Source organism: Cervus canadensis, chromosome 1 (assembly GCF_019320065.1).
Source record: "Cervus canadensis isolate Bull #8, Minnesota chromosome 1, ASM1932006v1, whole genome shotgun sequence".
In the NCBI taxonomy this organism is placed as follows: Eukaryota; Metazoa; Chordata; class Mammalia; order Artiodactyla; family Cervidae; genus Cervus; species Cervus canadensis.
Window position 1 is genome coordinate 96,855,192 of NC_057386.1, and position 17,342 is coordinate 96,872,533.

A 17,342-nucleotide genomic window follows, 5' to 3' on the forward strand; every position below is an offset into this window, starting at 1 on the left:
ATCTCAGAATAAGATGAGATGACTTCCTGGGTGACTAGAAGCTGCCATATGACTCCATCTGGACAATGTGATGTGAAAGGAAACTTTGTTTCAAGAACAGAAGTTAACTTTTTGCTCATCTATCTTTCCCCTGCTTCTGGCTCCCACTGCAGATGCAATGGCTGGAGCTTGGCAGCCAGTCTGTGCCCTGAATGGATGCTGAGTACAAGAAAGCTAGGAGCCAGGAAGAAAGATGGGGCCTGGGGCCATTCTGGCTGGCAACCTTCAGGGTTCTCTCGCAGGAGAGAATAAAGTAACTCCTACTGCATTTATGTGATTGCTTTACGCAATCTAAATTAATAACTTCACTGTAATTAATACAGAGAGCAAACAATATACAGTAAGATTGCACCTGCCCTTTCCCCTCTTCCATGTCCCAAATGGATGGAGTACTGCCCTCAGCCCAGGCTCCCCAGATGCCTTCTTCCAAACATGCTGAAGCCCCATTCCCTCCTGACTTTTCTATACTAACCTGACTTTCAATAAATTATAGCTTGTTACAAGTGATTTCTCAGAGGGATTATGTTCTCATACTATTGTTAAGCTCTTTTTTTAAGTGATTTTTAAAAGGGCACAATAAAAATAGAATCCTGAACCAATACGATTCAATGAATATTTATTAAATGCCTGCTCTGGGCTAGGCCCTGCAGAAGCAAAGATGAATACACAGCTGAGGCCTTTAAAGACTTTCACAGTTGAGAAAGCATGTGGTTTTCACAGTGGGTGAGGAGGCGTGAGGGGCTGGAGCGGAGGCGGCAACAGTGAGGTGGCCATCCCGGCAGAGAGCAGCAACCCAAGACCATCTCACTGAGGAGGCTGGGTGTTGCCTGTTTGGCAGCTGAGTGCCGTTTAAACTCATTGTGCAAGGGATCAACAAGAAGAGTCTGGGCTTTTAAATGATGCTATGGTTTCACTATGGAAGAGTCTTGAGGGCAAGTAGGCACCTGCTCTAACAGAGCCAGTGACAATAAAGGCACTGCCGGTGGTGATGAAGGCAGGGGAGCTGGCAAATGTGGTCACTGCTAACCCTAAGGTGTTATTAGCTGAAAGAAAAAAAAACTGTCAGAGGAGAAAAGAAAGGTCAGAGCTGAGACTCAAAGAAATTGCTCGAGTAGGTGACAAGCTGTTTATAACACCATTAATGACAGAAGCAGCATTCCAGACATGTTATCTCCAATCCCAGGGCCTGGATACCCTGCTCCCCTTGCCCCCTCGCCGTGTGCAAGAGTAACAAAGCCCAGTAGCCCCCACTCCCGCCTGCCCCCTGCCTGTCCCCAAACACTTGCTGGACTGGGGAGGGACATAAATGACCACAGTCAGTGACCACTGGTATCAAGTGGGCACTCAACGCTCCTTCTGTTTCACAACCTCTCTCTTGCCCAAACTCCTCAGCACCCACCGCTGCGCTTCACAACCACACCTGGACCTTGGCTCTGACCGTGGACCTATAAAAGGGTAAAGCACTTTCACTCTTTCCAAAGCCAACACCTGCCCCGTCGTGGGCTTCACCCACTTCACCCACAACCCCCCACCCTCCTGTATAAGCCGTCTTCACTGGGTTAACGCACATCAACACACAGACACACTCTGGCATCTGCCAAAGAGATACATTCCCCCTGACCCCTCAACTCCAGCCAAAACTCCACTTCCTCCCTCCTCCCCACAGTGAAATTTCTGGAAATGATAAAATTTCTCTTTCACCAGTGCCTATCTCCACAAGCAGCCCCACGACTTCACTGAGATGGGCTCACTCGGTGAGCCAGCTCACTTGTGACCATCATGTTGTTAAATCCAAGGTCATTTTCCAGTCTCACCCTAGTGATGTTCCATGAAAAAGCAGGCTAAGAGACCACCTCCCTTCTCAAAATGCCATTATCCCTTGGCCTTGGTGACACACAGCAAATCTCCATGTGTCAGCTCCATGGTCCAGGCAGGCACTCAGAGGCTCAGTTACACGTGTAGGGTGGCTAAGACAGAAGATGACGCACATGAACAACTGCAGGGAGCCACTCAGGACAGAGATCAGCATAGAAGGGCCCATGCATACTCATTAAGCATCAAGTTCCCTCAGAGAGACATAACTAGCAGCCCAGGGTGATGGTTGATTCTGGAAGTTAGCTCCAGTCACCTGGCTCATCACGTTTGAGCACCATTTTGGTCAACAAGTATGTCAGTTTCTTCACTGCTGCTGGGCTGGATATGAGGAAAATAAATGTAGAAGATGGAGAGAAAACAGTCAAGTCCCAGAGGACCGGCTGACATTCATACACACACTTGGGTACACACTTGTGTACACACACACACCTCTATGCCTATAGGTGTGTATTTTAATCCAACTATACCCAGTTACACATATGTTTATATGTGCAGATCACATTAAAGCAAACAGAAGTACATTTCTATGACTCTCTGCCTAGCCAACTATTTCATTAACTGGCCAAATACAGGTCCAAATCATCTGCTCCTGAAGGTGATAAAAAAGTGTGATAATGGAGTATAGAAAACAATGCTTGAGATAGGCAGTTCTTATAACTTAATTAAAAGATGCTTGCTCCTTGGAAGGAAAGCTATGACAAACCTAGACAGCACATTAAAAAGCAGAGTCATCACTTTGCCAACAAAGGTCCACAGAGCCAAAGCTATGGTTTTTCCAGTAGTCATGTACAGATGTGAGAGCTGGACCATAAAGAAAGCTGAGTGCCAAGGAATTCAGGCTTTCGAATTGTGGTGCTGTAGAAGACTTTTGATGAGTTCCTTGGATAGCAGGGAAATAAAATCAGTCCAATCCTATAGGAAATCAACCCTGAATATTCATGGGAAGGTGAATGATGCTGATGCTGAAGCTCTAATACTTTAGCCACCTGATGTGAAGAGCCAACTCACTGGAAAAGACCCTGATGCTGGGAAAGGTTGAGGGCAAAAGAAGAAGGGGGCAGGAGAGGATGAGATGGGTAGATGGTATCACTGATTCAGTGGACATGAGTTTGAGCATCCACTGGGAGATAGTGGAGTGTTAGTTAGACTACACAACAGCAATAACATAACTTATTAGCCCTTCTAACTCTGCTGTCGCCTACTCACTTTAGGTCATCCCAAACATCAAAGTCTTGTGGTTTCTCTTGGAAGGGAGGGAGAAAGAAGGAAGGGATGACATTTTCTTTTAAAGAAATCCAAGAAACTTCTAACAGCACTGGCTATAAAGAAGACTTTTGAGAAGCTTATGTATCACCTGATTTAATCCTGTTATACATCACTGGTACCTCCCCATGTGAGAAGGTGTGTAAGATCAGTACATTATTTTTAAAACTCAACGTGGCAGTTAAGATGACTCATGGTTTTCTTTTGTTTTTCCATCTTCCCATCCCTCCTTTCAGAACCACTCTCTCCCTTCCAGGCTTCATCTGTGCTGCCGCTGTTGGGATGTTGCCAATGCCAGGGGTAAACCTCACCTGTGATGGACAATTTCCAGTACACTGCCTCTCAGCCCTTCTCACCTTTCAGATACAGTTCATGCCCAGTAAAGGTGCCCTTCCATGACATAATTCACCAGGGAGTTATTTTTTAAAAGTCAGCCTCCATCTCCAATATGGCATCACATGACAAAACAAATCTGTGCCCTTTCTGGAATAGGATATTCTAATCCTATGCAGCCCTTTAGGTGGAATAAGGAGTATTTAACTCTACCTTCAGTCCCTACCGCACAGACACAGAATCATTCTTCCATTGTTTCACCCCCTTTCACTACTGAAAACAACCAGTGAGTTCTCAAAGTGATCAATTAACTTATCACATACACTGGCAAGCAGAAGGGAGGCCTGCACTTTTTAATCTCCAGAAGTCATTGTTTGTCATAGGAATCAAAATGAGAATAGTTATTTCAGCCTCTCAGAACTGATTAGTTAAATGTCTTGTTTCCCCACTTATCCTCATTAGAGCTGCCAGGTCTAATTTAAAACGTGATTATTGAAAGCACCCTAGCATACTTTTAATTTTTACATTGTGGGTGCACCTGGTGTCAATGGAGGGAAGTGCTAAGGGTACGTGGACACAGCCACCGAGGAGCAAGCTTCCTCCTCAGCCGCTGCCAGCGTCTCCTGAGACCTAACCAACCAGCGGCCCTGGCCTGCCAGCCAAGGGAGGCCGGTCTGTGAACTGGGCTTCCACCACCGCCGCGGTCACCAGTGCCTGGCAACTCACCGCTCCATGCCTGGGGGTGCACTTCTAGTCCAGAAAAATGATCCTGTTCTCCTGGCCCTGTTGGACCTACTGCCCGGGCTTGGACTCTCCTCCTTCACTCGTGTTCCTGAGATGTCACTCATGCTCTCCGCTGCATCCAGATCCCCTTCCAACCACTGCCCAACAGTCTAAACCGTTAACCCAATTCCAAACTCCCTCCCTCCGGACTTCCCTGCTGGTCCAGTGGCTAAGACTCCTAGCTCCCAATGCAGAGGGCCCAGGGTCGATCCCTGGTTAGGGAACTAGATCCCACGTGCTGGAAATAAGACTAGGGCACAACCAAATAAATAACTTTTTTTTTTTTAAGATAAAATTCACTTCCTCAAGAGCCACACTTAACTACTATCTACATACATTAAAATACTCTGGTGTCTGAAAGGATTTTGCCTTTGGTGTGGCCTTAGCTATACTGATTTAGACTATACCATTTAATGATCCCTATGAAATTTTTTCATGTTGCACATAGGACTGTCTCATGTCCCCAACCAGGTATTAAACTGCCTGCCCGCAGGGTGGAGACCACCGTGCTTCCGTGTAGATGCCAGAACGTAGAAACCAAATGATAGGGCTTAATGCAAATTTCAACTAATATTGGAAATAACACAGAAATAGGCCTCAAAATTGGAACTCTACCAAACCCTCTTCAGAATGAGAGAGAAAAACCCACAAATATGAAAAGCGTCAGTAAACCAATCCTAAATTTTGATGGCGTGTCAATGTTAAGCCGTTCCACGGACAGCGCTTTGCCAGTTACTGATCTGATTTCTACGCCACATACAGAGCACAGGCTGCTTCACCTACGATGCCTGCCGCTAAACAAAATCTGGTCCCCAGACCCTAAGACTCATGCGTCAGAAGCCTTCACCCTTCTGTGTGGCCTTTGTCCCCAACCTTTTTGGCTCCCAGCTTTAATTATGAACTTTCCCTTGTCATCATCCAAGTTCCAAGGCTCACAGCTAATCTGGGCTTATATTTTCCTCCAGCCTGACGTCTCGTTCCTCACTGATACAAAGGGGTAGAGACTGCTGACTGACTGCTCTAAATATTAAAAATAGAGAAAGTTTTTAACTGTCAGAGCAATAAAAATATTATCTGTTTATGATTAAATATGGTATGCATGATCATTTCTATGGAAAGACCCTTCCTTGGAGGCCTTTATGATTAAATTTACTCAAAAAATCAGATTCAGTGTTTTATTTGGCTGCATCAGGTTTTAACTGCAGCATGCAAACTGTCAGTTGCAGCATGTGGGATCCAGTTCCCTGACCAGGGATTGAACCCAGGCCCCCTGCCTTGGAAGCATGTAGTCTTAACCACAGTACCACCAGAGAAGTCCCCTAGATTCAATATTTTAGTAGGAGTGTTTTTTATTTTCTTTTTGCCCCAAGATTATGACCAACATAAATTCAAGAAGAATCTGTGTAACAGTAAAGTTTCATGTCTAAAACATCTAGTGTACTCTTTTTTACTTTTTTTTTTTTACAAATAGGTGTAAAAATGATTTTTATATTAGTAGAAGAAGAGTCCAATCCTATGAGTTAATACACAACCTAGGTAAGGGAATTTCCTGGTTGTTCAACAGTTGGGACTTCAAGCTCTCAATGCCAAGTGCCAGCATTCAATTCCTGGTCAGGGAGCTAAGATCCTAAGAACCCACAAGTTGTGTAGTGTGGTCAAACAAACAAAAACCTAGGTAAACTATGTCCTTCTCTATAAACAATCCAAATCACATTGAAAGTTTAGAAGCAGTCTGGGCCTATCTTTAATACCTAAAATTATCAGCCTTTCAAAGAAGTCAGCAACTGAAAAATAATATTAACCCAAGTTACTTTTCTATGACTTTACTATAAATAGGCTTTGCTATTTGTAGAGTGGGGCACTTTTAGAAGTAAGAAAATTTAAGAATATAGCAATTCCTATTACAGTTCATTAAATACATGGATTTGGAGCACATTAGGGCAATAAACATTAATGTTGTCCTGCCCATTATGTACGGAAAACCAAAAGTTCCTTTAAAAACTATTTTTACAACTGCACCTTCAGCTGAGATAACTTTCATCCACTGCTTACCAGCCCCAATGCAGCTGCAAATGATGCCTCTGAAAACCTTAGGGGGAAAAAACGCCTTCCTCAAGACACTTCACTACCCTTTGCCTGTCACTGTCTAAATATACCAACCCACCTACCACGACGGCAGATGTAAACAGCAGGGCAATGCCTGGACCACTTAGTGACCACAGCTGCTCTGCTTATAGGCTTGGAAAAATACATACAGTCTATACGATTTCCATGTTTATCTATGGCAAGTGTCTGCTCTGGCCTTTTCCTAAATGGGAGTGAGAACAATCCCTGCTGTACTCCTGCCTTACTTTGCTCACCCTCCTTCTGATCATACAAAGACACTAAATTTACTTTAAATAAAAGAAAAACGTAACGATGTGTTGTAGATTGCTTCGAGAACCCAAACTGTACTCCAAATAAGAGTTTAGCTTTATATGTAACATTATAAGTGACATGACAGCCACTGTGCAAATATCCATGTTTCAAAACTTGGTAAATACCTAATAGGTTTACAACGAAACTCATAAAACAACATCTTATTACTGACACAGCTTGCAGTGCGGCAGAGTGGGCATGTTGTCACTGACAGTCACAAAGGAATTCATGAGCTCCACAAATGTTAAAAATCTCATCAAGGAACAATACTCATGCTTGAACAACCAAAATAAAGAACAAGCCTCATCTGTCTAAAAAGAAAACAAAAATAAAAAATAAACACAAAATGCTGGCCTAAATGTCAACTGAGGAATCCAGTAAAGCTCATGAAATCTGGAAGCCAAATGGCAGATTTTCTGCATGGACACCACCCTTCCCACTGGGCGGTATCAAGGCAATTTCAGGAGAATTAGTTAAAAATATGACAATGTTGTTCAGTGTTTTAATCCAGAACTAGCTGTTTAGGGTAAATTACCTTCAAAATGAGTTGAAATTTTCAAGAGAATGGTCAGGTTACTGATAACCAATTTCCAGGCTAATGTGAGAAAAACATGGTAAACAGAGAGAGTCACCCATGAACTGGATGTTTTATAAAACCAGGCTGCTCCTAACACCTAGTCCACAGGATGCTTTGGCCAAACCTCAGTGCTTGCTGGACAGGGAAACATCTCTGACTCACTGTCAACCTTTACAGCAGGACCAGCAGAGGGCCCTTCAGGACTGTTCCTAAGGCAACATCCCCGGAGGAAACAAACAACTTGGACTCAGCAAAGGTCACCAGGTGCAACATGAAGAAATAACCTATAAATAGCACGGGCTTGTCACTCAGTAGGAAACACCGGCCCTCCTCATCCCATTACAGCCCTGACTCGCCAGCATCTGACAGCCAAAGAGTAACTTGTGTCATCTTTGAAAATAATTAGAGATGGGAGCCAGTGTGTTCATGGAATAGGTCTGAACTGCAAGTCCTCTTTCGTGTCGAACAGCAGTTTTCAGAACATTGGGTTCCCTTTCCACAAGTTATAACAAGCTGTCACTTGGAGCTGACGATGGCTGGCAATCAAGAAAGACAGCCATAGGGTTCCTCTGCCATGCTGGGAACTCAGTCTATAGATTTCAACCATACAACAGACCTGGTATCACAATGATGAAGTTGCTAACCTCGGTTCTCTCTAAGATGCATAAACTTCAAAGCACATTCATTATAGCATTATTTATAATAAAAGGTATCAAAAACTTACCCTTTACAATTATTAACCAGATTGTGGAAAGTTCAAATAACTGAACATTAAACAGACATCAAAATGCATAAAGAGTAAGTCTTTATAAAGAGTCTCTGACATTATGAGCCAAGCACATACATACTCTTTAACTGAAATTAGCAAGACATTAAATTGTTTATTAAGTATGTTCTTAAGTATGTAGAACACGTACATGTAAGGCTAAATGGGAAAATACTAGAATATTAAAGGATCATTATCTTAGATGAGACTTCAGGTAATATTTTCCTTCTCTTTGATCATTTATATGGTAATTACCATTATTTTTTACATTAAAATTATATTTAATTTTTAACATATAACAGTGCTTAATTATTTTTTGCCTATACTCACTTCCAAGTTCAGAAATAAGAGTCAGAGCCCCCAGAAAGGGAGTAGATAGTAGGTCACATGTTTGAAGGAAAGAGAAGAGTGTTTTAGTCAATTCTCTATCTCTTCGGGAAACAGAATCCCAGGGATGACAGGGCTCTCTCACAGGGTCACACCAGGCCTCCCGGGCAGAATTCCAGGATGGACGACCACCCACCAGCCTGCACTGCCATTTAAATCAGTTATGAAATGCAGGTAACAACCATACCTACCTCAAGGGACAGTTATGAAGTTAAATGATTTATATATAAAGCTTTCCAAATGATGCCTGGCAAAAAAAAGCACTACCCACAAAGCCTCGTTCTCTCATCACTGCAATACCACTACAACTATGACTTCTGTTATGATCAAGGCCCCCATCAGTGCCCTCAACGTCCCAGTTATACCGTAGGAACAACAAACAAGCGGGCAACCGTGCTTCCTTCCCTCATGGGCCATCCTCCCAGGACAGTAATGCCACCAGGAGGGCGCGGAGGCTGGGGGATGCTCCCATGGGAGGCGGTGCCTCTGGCCCTCCTTTCTGCCACCCCGGCACATCCCCACACCTCTGTACCTGCCCCGGCCGATAAAAGCGTACTCTCCTTATCCCACGCACTCTTTCTTAGAAAAATGTGTAAAACACATTCTTCACGTGTCCCCCATCCATTCAGAATGATTTATCAAGAATATATCATAATAAGTTTATAAGAGAGTTAGGTTATAGAAGGTGAGGCTCAGAGGGGCACCGATTGCTACCCTTTAATAAATTTAGTCAATTTAAATAAAGTATGTGTTCAGTCATTTTAAATAAAGATACTTAGTTAAGATTTAAAAATCTTTAGACAAAATTAAAATATTTAATTGTAAAAAATATACAATCAGGGGGAAAAAAATAACTCCTGAAACTCAGTGGTCCCAGGAGGCCTCAGGAACCCACCCACAGGCAGTTGCATTTGCGGCTGGGGAGCCCTGACCCTCTCTGACTACAGCTGATTGGAACCGGGTAACAGCTGTCCCCAGCCCACCCCCCAGATTGTGGCCTGAAGATCAGAAGAAAAGACACAGACACGGCCATCAAATGGTACGGATGTCAGGGACACAGGTCACAAATCAACAGTCAGAACCTGGGAGCCAAAGTCACAGCGAGAGCCCGGGAGAGGGGAAGGGTCACAGATGTATTCTTCACCCTTGCCCTTCATTACAGCGGTTGGAATAGTGTGTACAACACAGGAAGAGTCCTTTCTTAAGATTCACATACCAACACCCCCAGGGTACTGCCCTACTTTGTGTCAGCAGAATAGGAAATTAAAGCAGAGAGGAATTCTGCAAAAGGACTCATTCTGCAAAAGGATTTCAACCTCTATGGATCATCTACTCCAGAACGTCTATACAATACCTGCTTCGTGGAAGAAACATGGATTCCTTGATGAACACGGAACCAGAGAGAAGGATGTACCAGCAGGTCCCAATGTCATCAGGACTGAAAAGAAAAGACAGTAACATCAGATGATTATCTCCAACAAATAGAAATAAAAACACACAAAGCACATTGTACCCATGTTAATCTCAGAATCCTGAAGAACAATGAAATATCATAAAACACGTACCAAAATTACCATTCTTCAACCACTGGAATCATGTTTAAAAATGATTTTTCACAGCCAAATAACCTAAAGATATCTATCAGTATATTTAAACCTACAGCATGTGCTATTTTCATTCCAAGTTTTATTTTTTAGTTTAATTTTTTGAGCTGAAAATATTTTATTTTGTTTCATAAAAAAGAAAAATACAAAGATGTAAACAGTAGAACTGAGTTTTCCCACCCATCTCCCCTGTCTACCAAGCCCCTACATTTCTCTACCACAGTTGTGGGCATCGTTTAGAACTTCCTCATGCACACAAGGATGGACAAACACTCATTCCCTCCACCCTCTTTCCTTCTTTATACAGAAAAGAGGGCATATGCTACGGCATTCCTTCCTATGTGCTGACACAGAGGTCTTTTCATCAGAAGACAGCTCTCTTGTTAGATGTGGTTTATCTGACTCAAGCAAGCCCCTGCATGTGCACGTGAGAGCTAAGTTGCTTCATTCATGTCTTACTCTGTGATCTCATGGACTGAAGCCCGCCAGGCTCCTTTGTCCATGGGATTCTCCAGGCAAGAATACTGGAGTGGGTTGCCCATGCCCTCCTCCAGGGGATCTTCCTGACCCCGGGATCAAACCCACGTCTACTGTACCTCCTGCATTGCAGGGGGATTCCTTACTACTGAGCCACCGGGGAGCCAAGAAGCCCCTCCTGCCCATCATTTCAGCGGTTTCTAATGTATGCATCATTTAAACATAAAATGAAAGCTGTAATGAATGACCTTGTACCTACAGGAGTAACTGTGGTTAGTAACTAGATGTGCAGCTGCTGAGTCAAAGGGCACAGACAGTGTAACTCTGATAAATATTGGGTGGTTATTGAGTAACTCCGGAGAAGGCAATGGCAACCCACTCCAGTACTCTTGCCTGGAAAATCCCATGAACGGAGGAGCCTGGTAGGCTGCAGTCCATGGGGTCACTAAGAGTCAGAGCGACTTCACTTTCACTTTTCACTTTCATGCACTGGAGAAGGAAATGGCAACCCACTCCAGTGGTCTTGCCTGGAGAATCCCAGGGATGGGGGAGCCTGGTGGGCTGCCGTCTATGAGGTCACGCAGAGTCGGACACGACTGAAGCGACTTAGCAGCAGCAGCACTGAGTAACTCAAGAGCCCACCACCTCCCCAAGGCCGTGCTAGTAGAGTCTATTTATGTAATAAATAGTTAACAAATTTTCAATGAGGGCTGTTCTAGGTGCCTAGGGGACTTCAGGAAACAACAGCAACAAAGATCCCTGTCCTCCTGGGGCTTATATTCTGGTTGGACAATACACACAAAAATAAATACACTTAACTTCCCCGGCTATTCAGTGCTTAAGACTCTGTGCTTCCAAGGCAGGGGGCGTGGGTTTGATCCCTGGTCAGGGAACTATTAATGAGAACCCACATACCACGTGGCATGGCCAAAAAGCTAAAAAATAAATAAAAGAAGAAATAAACAATAAATATAATAAGTTAGTAAATTATAAATCCATGCTCTGGGGAGTAAGTTAGTGCAGGGCAAGGAAAATGGGAGTGGGCTGTGGTCATTTTAAATGCTCCCTGAGCAGAGCACAATGGTCTCATTTCAGAGCACATATGAGCAAAGGGATGAGGGGCCAATGGCTCCCAGATGGTGAGGCTTCTCGGCCAAGAGCGCGGAGGTTGTGTAGGGGCCTCGGGCCGGGCAGCCGGGCAGGGTGGAGGGGGTGTGGCGAGGCATGGGGTGAGGGCATTCCATCCCTGAACCTGGTTGTTTATCACACTTTGGGGGTTTTGCCAATCTGCTCAACAAAAACTGTATCTGTTTCCTTTTACTTTTCCTCTTATTACTGTAAAAGCATCTTTCTTCTTATGTTCACGAGCCCTACGCGTTCCTTTTTCTGTGAAATCATAACTTTTAGCCAGTGCTCTAAAAGCCGTGGGACTTTTTCTTATCTGGAAGCACTTTATAAAAATTATCATTTGAAGACGTGAGCTGTGACAACCTCCTCCCCAGGTTGCTGCTTCAGCTTTGACTTTGTTTAGTGTGCTTCTTGCCGTGTGCTGAGTTCTTTTTATTTTAAAGAGCCAAGTTTATCACAGTTATTTGTCAGGGTAGAGCTCAGCTTACTAGGAAAACAGAAAGCCAAACACAGCAGCGGCTGAAGCGCGGACAAAGTTCATCTCTTTCACATGGACAGTAGCGAGCAGTGCTGGGAACCAGGCCCTTCCTGCTGTGTGGCTCGGTCACCCCAGCCTGTGGCCCCCATCTCAGACCCTAAGGGGCTGCTCCAAACCTGCCCACCATGTACACATTCTAACCAGTGGAAGGAGGTACGCACCCACCCGTCTTTCCTGAGAGGACGGCATGGAGCCTGCATCCTGGCAAACCACGCTTGAAACAGTCTGCAGCAACCTCTGCCAAATCTTTCGATATTTTGGCAAATGGATTCTTAAAGTTTGTAAAGGACACCAATGCTTCCCAGGTGGCGCTATTGGTAAAGAACCCGCCTGCCAATGCAGGAGACAAAAGAGACGCAGGTTTGATCCCTGGGTCAGGAAGATCCCCTGGAGAAGGGAATGGCAACCCACTCCAGTATTCTTGCCTGGGGAATCCCATGGACAAAGGAGCCTACACGGCTACAGTCCATGGGGTCGCAATAGAGTCAAACACGAATGAAACAACTTAGCATACAGGCACACACACAGGCGCTGTTTACGATTCTAAATAAGCTATTTAAAACACTAATTAACATCACCTAATCATTTTCATTGCTATCTGCTTCTAACTCAAATCAACAAGTCACTGTTTCCCCCCAAGTCCATCCTCTATTTTACAACTGCTCAGTCCTCAATAGCAGAGCCTCAAGAAATCAAGAAGGAAAATTACTATCAAGTTTAGTTCCAAAGAAACCATCAAGTAAAATGATTTCACAAATGAAAATGTAAAGTGCTTCAAAAAATAATTTATACCCTTTTCTCTCCAGTCTTTAGTCATGAGCTTTTGCAGTTAACACTGATTCACCTAATTTTGGGGGATGGGAGGGCAAATGTACTTTTCTTCCTATATGGTGACAATATATATTATTAATTCTGACTTCTGTCAAGTAAAACTCTGTTCTGCCAGATGCAAGAATGGTTTAAATTTTTTAACGACAAGTAATAAATCACTGAAACAAAAAGAAGAAAATGAATTATCTTGTAAACTTATCTGCTCTCAAACTTACAAAGCTCCCGTTATCACCAAAAGACTGGTCAACAGAAATGAGATCTAGAAAAGTAGGAAATTGAGGCTGATCACCACTGGCTAACTAGGCACGTGACCCAGTAAACACAAATAATGAACTGTTATCAAGGTAAGAAGCACAATAAATGTCACCATGGTCCAGATGAACCATGACACAGAGAATATAACAAACATTCCCTGACTTCTTAGTTACTTCATATAGGTCCATTTGGAAGTAAAATTACTCTGGACAAGACAAACACAAGGTTTGTAAACTCAGCTTTCCCGGTGCTGATCAGAAAACACGCATGAAGAAGCAACCCATGTCCAAACTGGACAAAATACTGTGACAGTAAACACTCTGGTCCCCTGAACACCCGCCAACTATCCTACAAAAAGGGCCGACGCTTCATACCAGGAAAGCAGCGGCAAAGATTTAAAAAGTGAAGATAAGAAACTGGTCCTCTAGACCTCTGCCACTTACTATAATGTCACTTGCCTGATGGATGAGCTGTTTCTCTCCCTTTTCCAAAAACTTCAAATCTTAACTCACAAGAGCTGTGTTTGTTGCAGGAGGCATTTGCAGAGAATGACCATTGCAACACTTGACTGGATTTGGTGGGCACGACTACCTGCCACGCCAAATATGACAGTCAAAATGCCTTAATCTTTAAAAAAATTTTGTCAGAGTATATTGATTTACAATAGTTTGTTGGTTTCAGGTGTAAAGCAAAGTGAATCTGTTTTATATACACATTTGTGAAAGTGAAAGTTGCTCGGTCGTGTCCGACTCATTGTGACCCCATGAACTATACAGTCCGTGGAATTCTCCAGGCCAGAATACTGGAGTGGGTAGCCTTCCCCTTCTCCAGAGGATCTTCCCAACTCAGGAATGGAACCAGGATCTCTTCCATTGCAGGCAGATTGTTTACCAACTAAGCTACATATGTAAGTGTGTGTTTAAAACATAAACAGTTATCTGTTTTATACATAGTAGTATGTATATGTCAATACCAATCTCCCAATTTATCCCTCCCCTCCGTTACCCTCTGGTAACCATAGCTTATTTTTCTACATCTGTAACTTTACTTCTGTTTTGAAGATAAATTCATTTGTATCATTTTTTTTTGTATGTGTGGCTACCAGTGGCAAAAACTTTTATTTTGAAGTCCTTACTCTTTAAAAAAATAACAAAAAACTTATTCTGTATTGGAGTATGGCTGATGGCATTAGCTTGGCTCAGTGGTAAAGGATCTGCCTGCCAATGACGCAGGAGACGCAAGAGACACAACTTTGATCCCTGGGTCAGGATAATCCCCCGGAGAAGGAAATGGCAACCCACTCCTGTATTCTTGCCTGGAAAATCCCATGGACAGAGGAACCTGGCGGGATACAGTCCATGGATTTGCAAAGAGTCGGACATGACTAAGTGACTGAGCACACACATAGCAGATTAACAGTGTTGCGATAGCCTCAGGTGGACAGCAGAGAGACTCAGCCCTGTATACACACACACACACACACACATGTATATCCATCCTCCCCCAAACTCCCCTCCCATCCAGGCTGCCACATAATAGTGAGCAGAGTTCCATGTGCTATACAGCAGGTCCTCGTTGGTTATCCATTTTAAATACAGCAGTGTTGTCTCCTTTTTCAGATTCTACATTTAAGTGATATCATATATTTTTCCTTCTCTTAGTTGACGCGATATGACAATCTCTAGGTCCACTCATGTTGCTGATAATGACTTTATTACTGAGTAGTCTCTTTTAAAGATTCATATCTTAGCAGTCAGTCAGTTCAGGTGCTCAGTCGTGTCCGACTCTGTGCAACCCCATGGACTGCAGCACGCCAGGCCTCCCTGTTCATCACCAATTCCCAAAGTTTACTCAAACTCATGTCCATTGAGTCGGTGATGCCATCCAACCATCTCATCCTCTGTTGTCCCCTTCGCCTCCTGCCTTCAATCCTTCCCAGTGTCAGGGTCTTTTCAAATGAATCAGTTCTTTGCATCAGGTGGCCAAAGTATTGGAGGTGCAGCTTCAGCATCAGTCCTTCCAATGAATATTCAGGACTGATCTCCTTTAGGATGGACCAATTGGATCTCCGTGCAGTCCAAGGGACTCTCAAGAGCCTTCTCCAACACCACACTTTTCAAAAGCATCAATTCTTTGGTGCTCAGGTTCTTTATAGTCCAACTCTCACATCCACACATGACCACTGGAAAAACCATAGCTTTGACTAGATGGACCTTTGTTGGCAAAGTAATGTCTCTGCTTTTTCATATGCTGTCTAGGTTGGTTGTAACATTTCTTCCAAGGAGTAAGAGTCTTTTAATTTCATGGCTGCAGTCACCATCTGCAGTGACTTCGGAGCCCCCCAAAAATAAAGTCAGCCACTGTTTCCACTGTTTCCCCATCTATTTGCCATGAAATGATGGGACCAGATGCCATGATCTTAGTTTTCTGAATGCTGAGCTTTAAGCCAACTTTTTCACTCTCCTCTTTCACTTTCAACAGGAGGCTCTTTAGTTCTTCTTCACTTTCTGCTGTAAGGGTGGTGTCATCTGCATATCTGAGGTTATTGATATTTCTCCCGGCAATCTTGATTCCAGCTTGTGCTTCATCCAGCCCAGTGTTTCTCATGATGTACTCTGCATATATAAGTTAAATAAGCAGGGTGACAATATATAGCCTTGATGTACTCCTTTTCCTATTTGGAACAGTATATTGTTCTATGTCCAGTTCTTACTGTTGCTTCCTGACCTGCATACAGATTTCTCAGGAGGCAGGTCAGGTGCTCTGGTATTCCCATCTCTTTAAGAATTTTCCACAGTTTGTTGTGATCCACACAGTTAAAGGCTTTGGCATAGTCAATAAACCAGAAATAGATGTTTTTCTGAAACTCTCTTGCTTTTTCAATGATCCAGCAGATGTTGGCAATTTGATCTCTGGTTCCTCTGCCTTTTCTAAAACCAGCTTGAATATGTGGAAGTTCATGGTTCATGTATTGCTGAAGCGTGGCTTGGAGAATTTTGAGCATTACTTTACTAGCGTGTGAGATGAGGGCAATTGTGCGGTAGTTTGAGCATTCTTTGGGATTGGAATGAAAACTGACCTTTTCCAGTCCTGTGGCCACCGCTGAGTTTTCCAAATTTACTGGCATACTGAGTGCAGCCCTTTCACAGCATCATCTTTCAGGATTTGAAACAGCTCAACTGGAATTCCATCACCTTCACTAGCTGTGTTCATAGTGATGCTTCCTAAGGCCCACTTGACTTCACATTCCAGGATGTCTGGTTCTAGGTGAGTGATCACACCATCGTGGTTATCTGGGTGGGTCGTGAAGATCTTTTTTGTATAGTTCTTCTATGTATTCTTGCCATCTCTTCTTAATATCTTCTGCTTCTGTTAGGTCCATACCATTTCTGTCCTTTATCAAGCTCATTTTTGCATGAAATGTTCCCTTGGTATCTCTATTTTCTTGAAGAGATCTCTAGTCTTTCCCATTGTATTATTTTCTTCTATTTCTCTGCACTGATCACTGAGGAAGGCTTTCTTATAAAAGTAAGCTAATTAGAACCAAGAATACAAAAACAATGAGTCTCATAAGTTTCTCATAGTGAGATGCCACCAATAAAATCTGTTTTACTCAACTGGCCAAAGAAGTCTCCTGAGTTCGTTAGAAACCACTGTGCTACCCTGCCCTCTCCTGCATTTATAATAATTACGTGTCAGGCAGGCAGTGTTTCAGTGTGAGACATAACCCACTTTCCTTCAACATCTGCAACCACGCCCCTTCCCACGGGGCACCTGTCATCGCGGGACTCTACATGTGCCAAGTAATGACTATTTTTTAAAAAGAAATTACCTAGCAGTAACAGCATCAAACTTGTCTACACTTAGAGAGGAAGCAAAATGAATCTGAGATCTCGCTTGCAGACATATTTGGCAATGCAGCTGGCTAACAGACTGACTAGTAGAATGATAATTACAAGTCTAACAGGAACAAATGGCAGGGGGAAAAAAACTACTACAAGTCAGTCACTATGGATACAACTGATTTTATTCACCAATGTCATTTACATTTTTCCCAGGTGTTTAATG

The 17,342-nt window shown here is 43.3% G+C and overlaps 1 protein-coding gene across 6 annotated transcripts in view; it reads right to left on the reverse strand.

Annotated features, from left to right (window-relative positions):
• RAPGEF2 (Rap guanine nucleotide exchange factor 2) overlaps positions 1–17,342 on the reverse strand; it is a 256,054-nt gene that overhangs the window by 145,230 nt on the left and 93,482 nt on the right. For all 6 annotated transcript variants that reach the window (XM_043487364.1, XM_043487356.1, XM_043487372.1 and 3 more), the window contains exon 4: positions 9,796–9,879. In XM_043487364.1, coding sequence (XP_043343299.1) covers positions 9,796–9,879 — 84 coding nt within the window. The remainder of the gene's footprint in view (positions 1–9,795; positions 9,880–17,342) is intronic.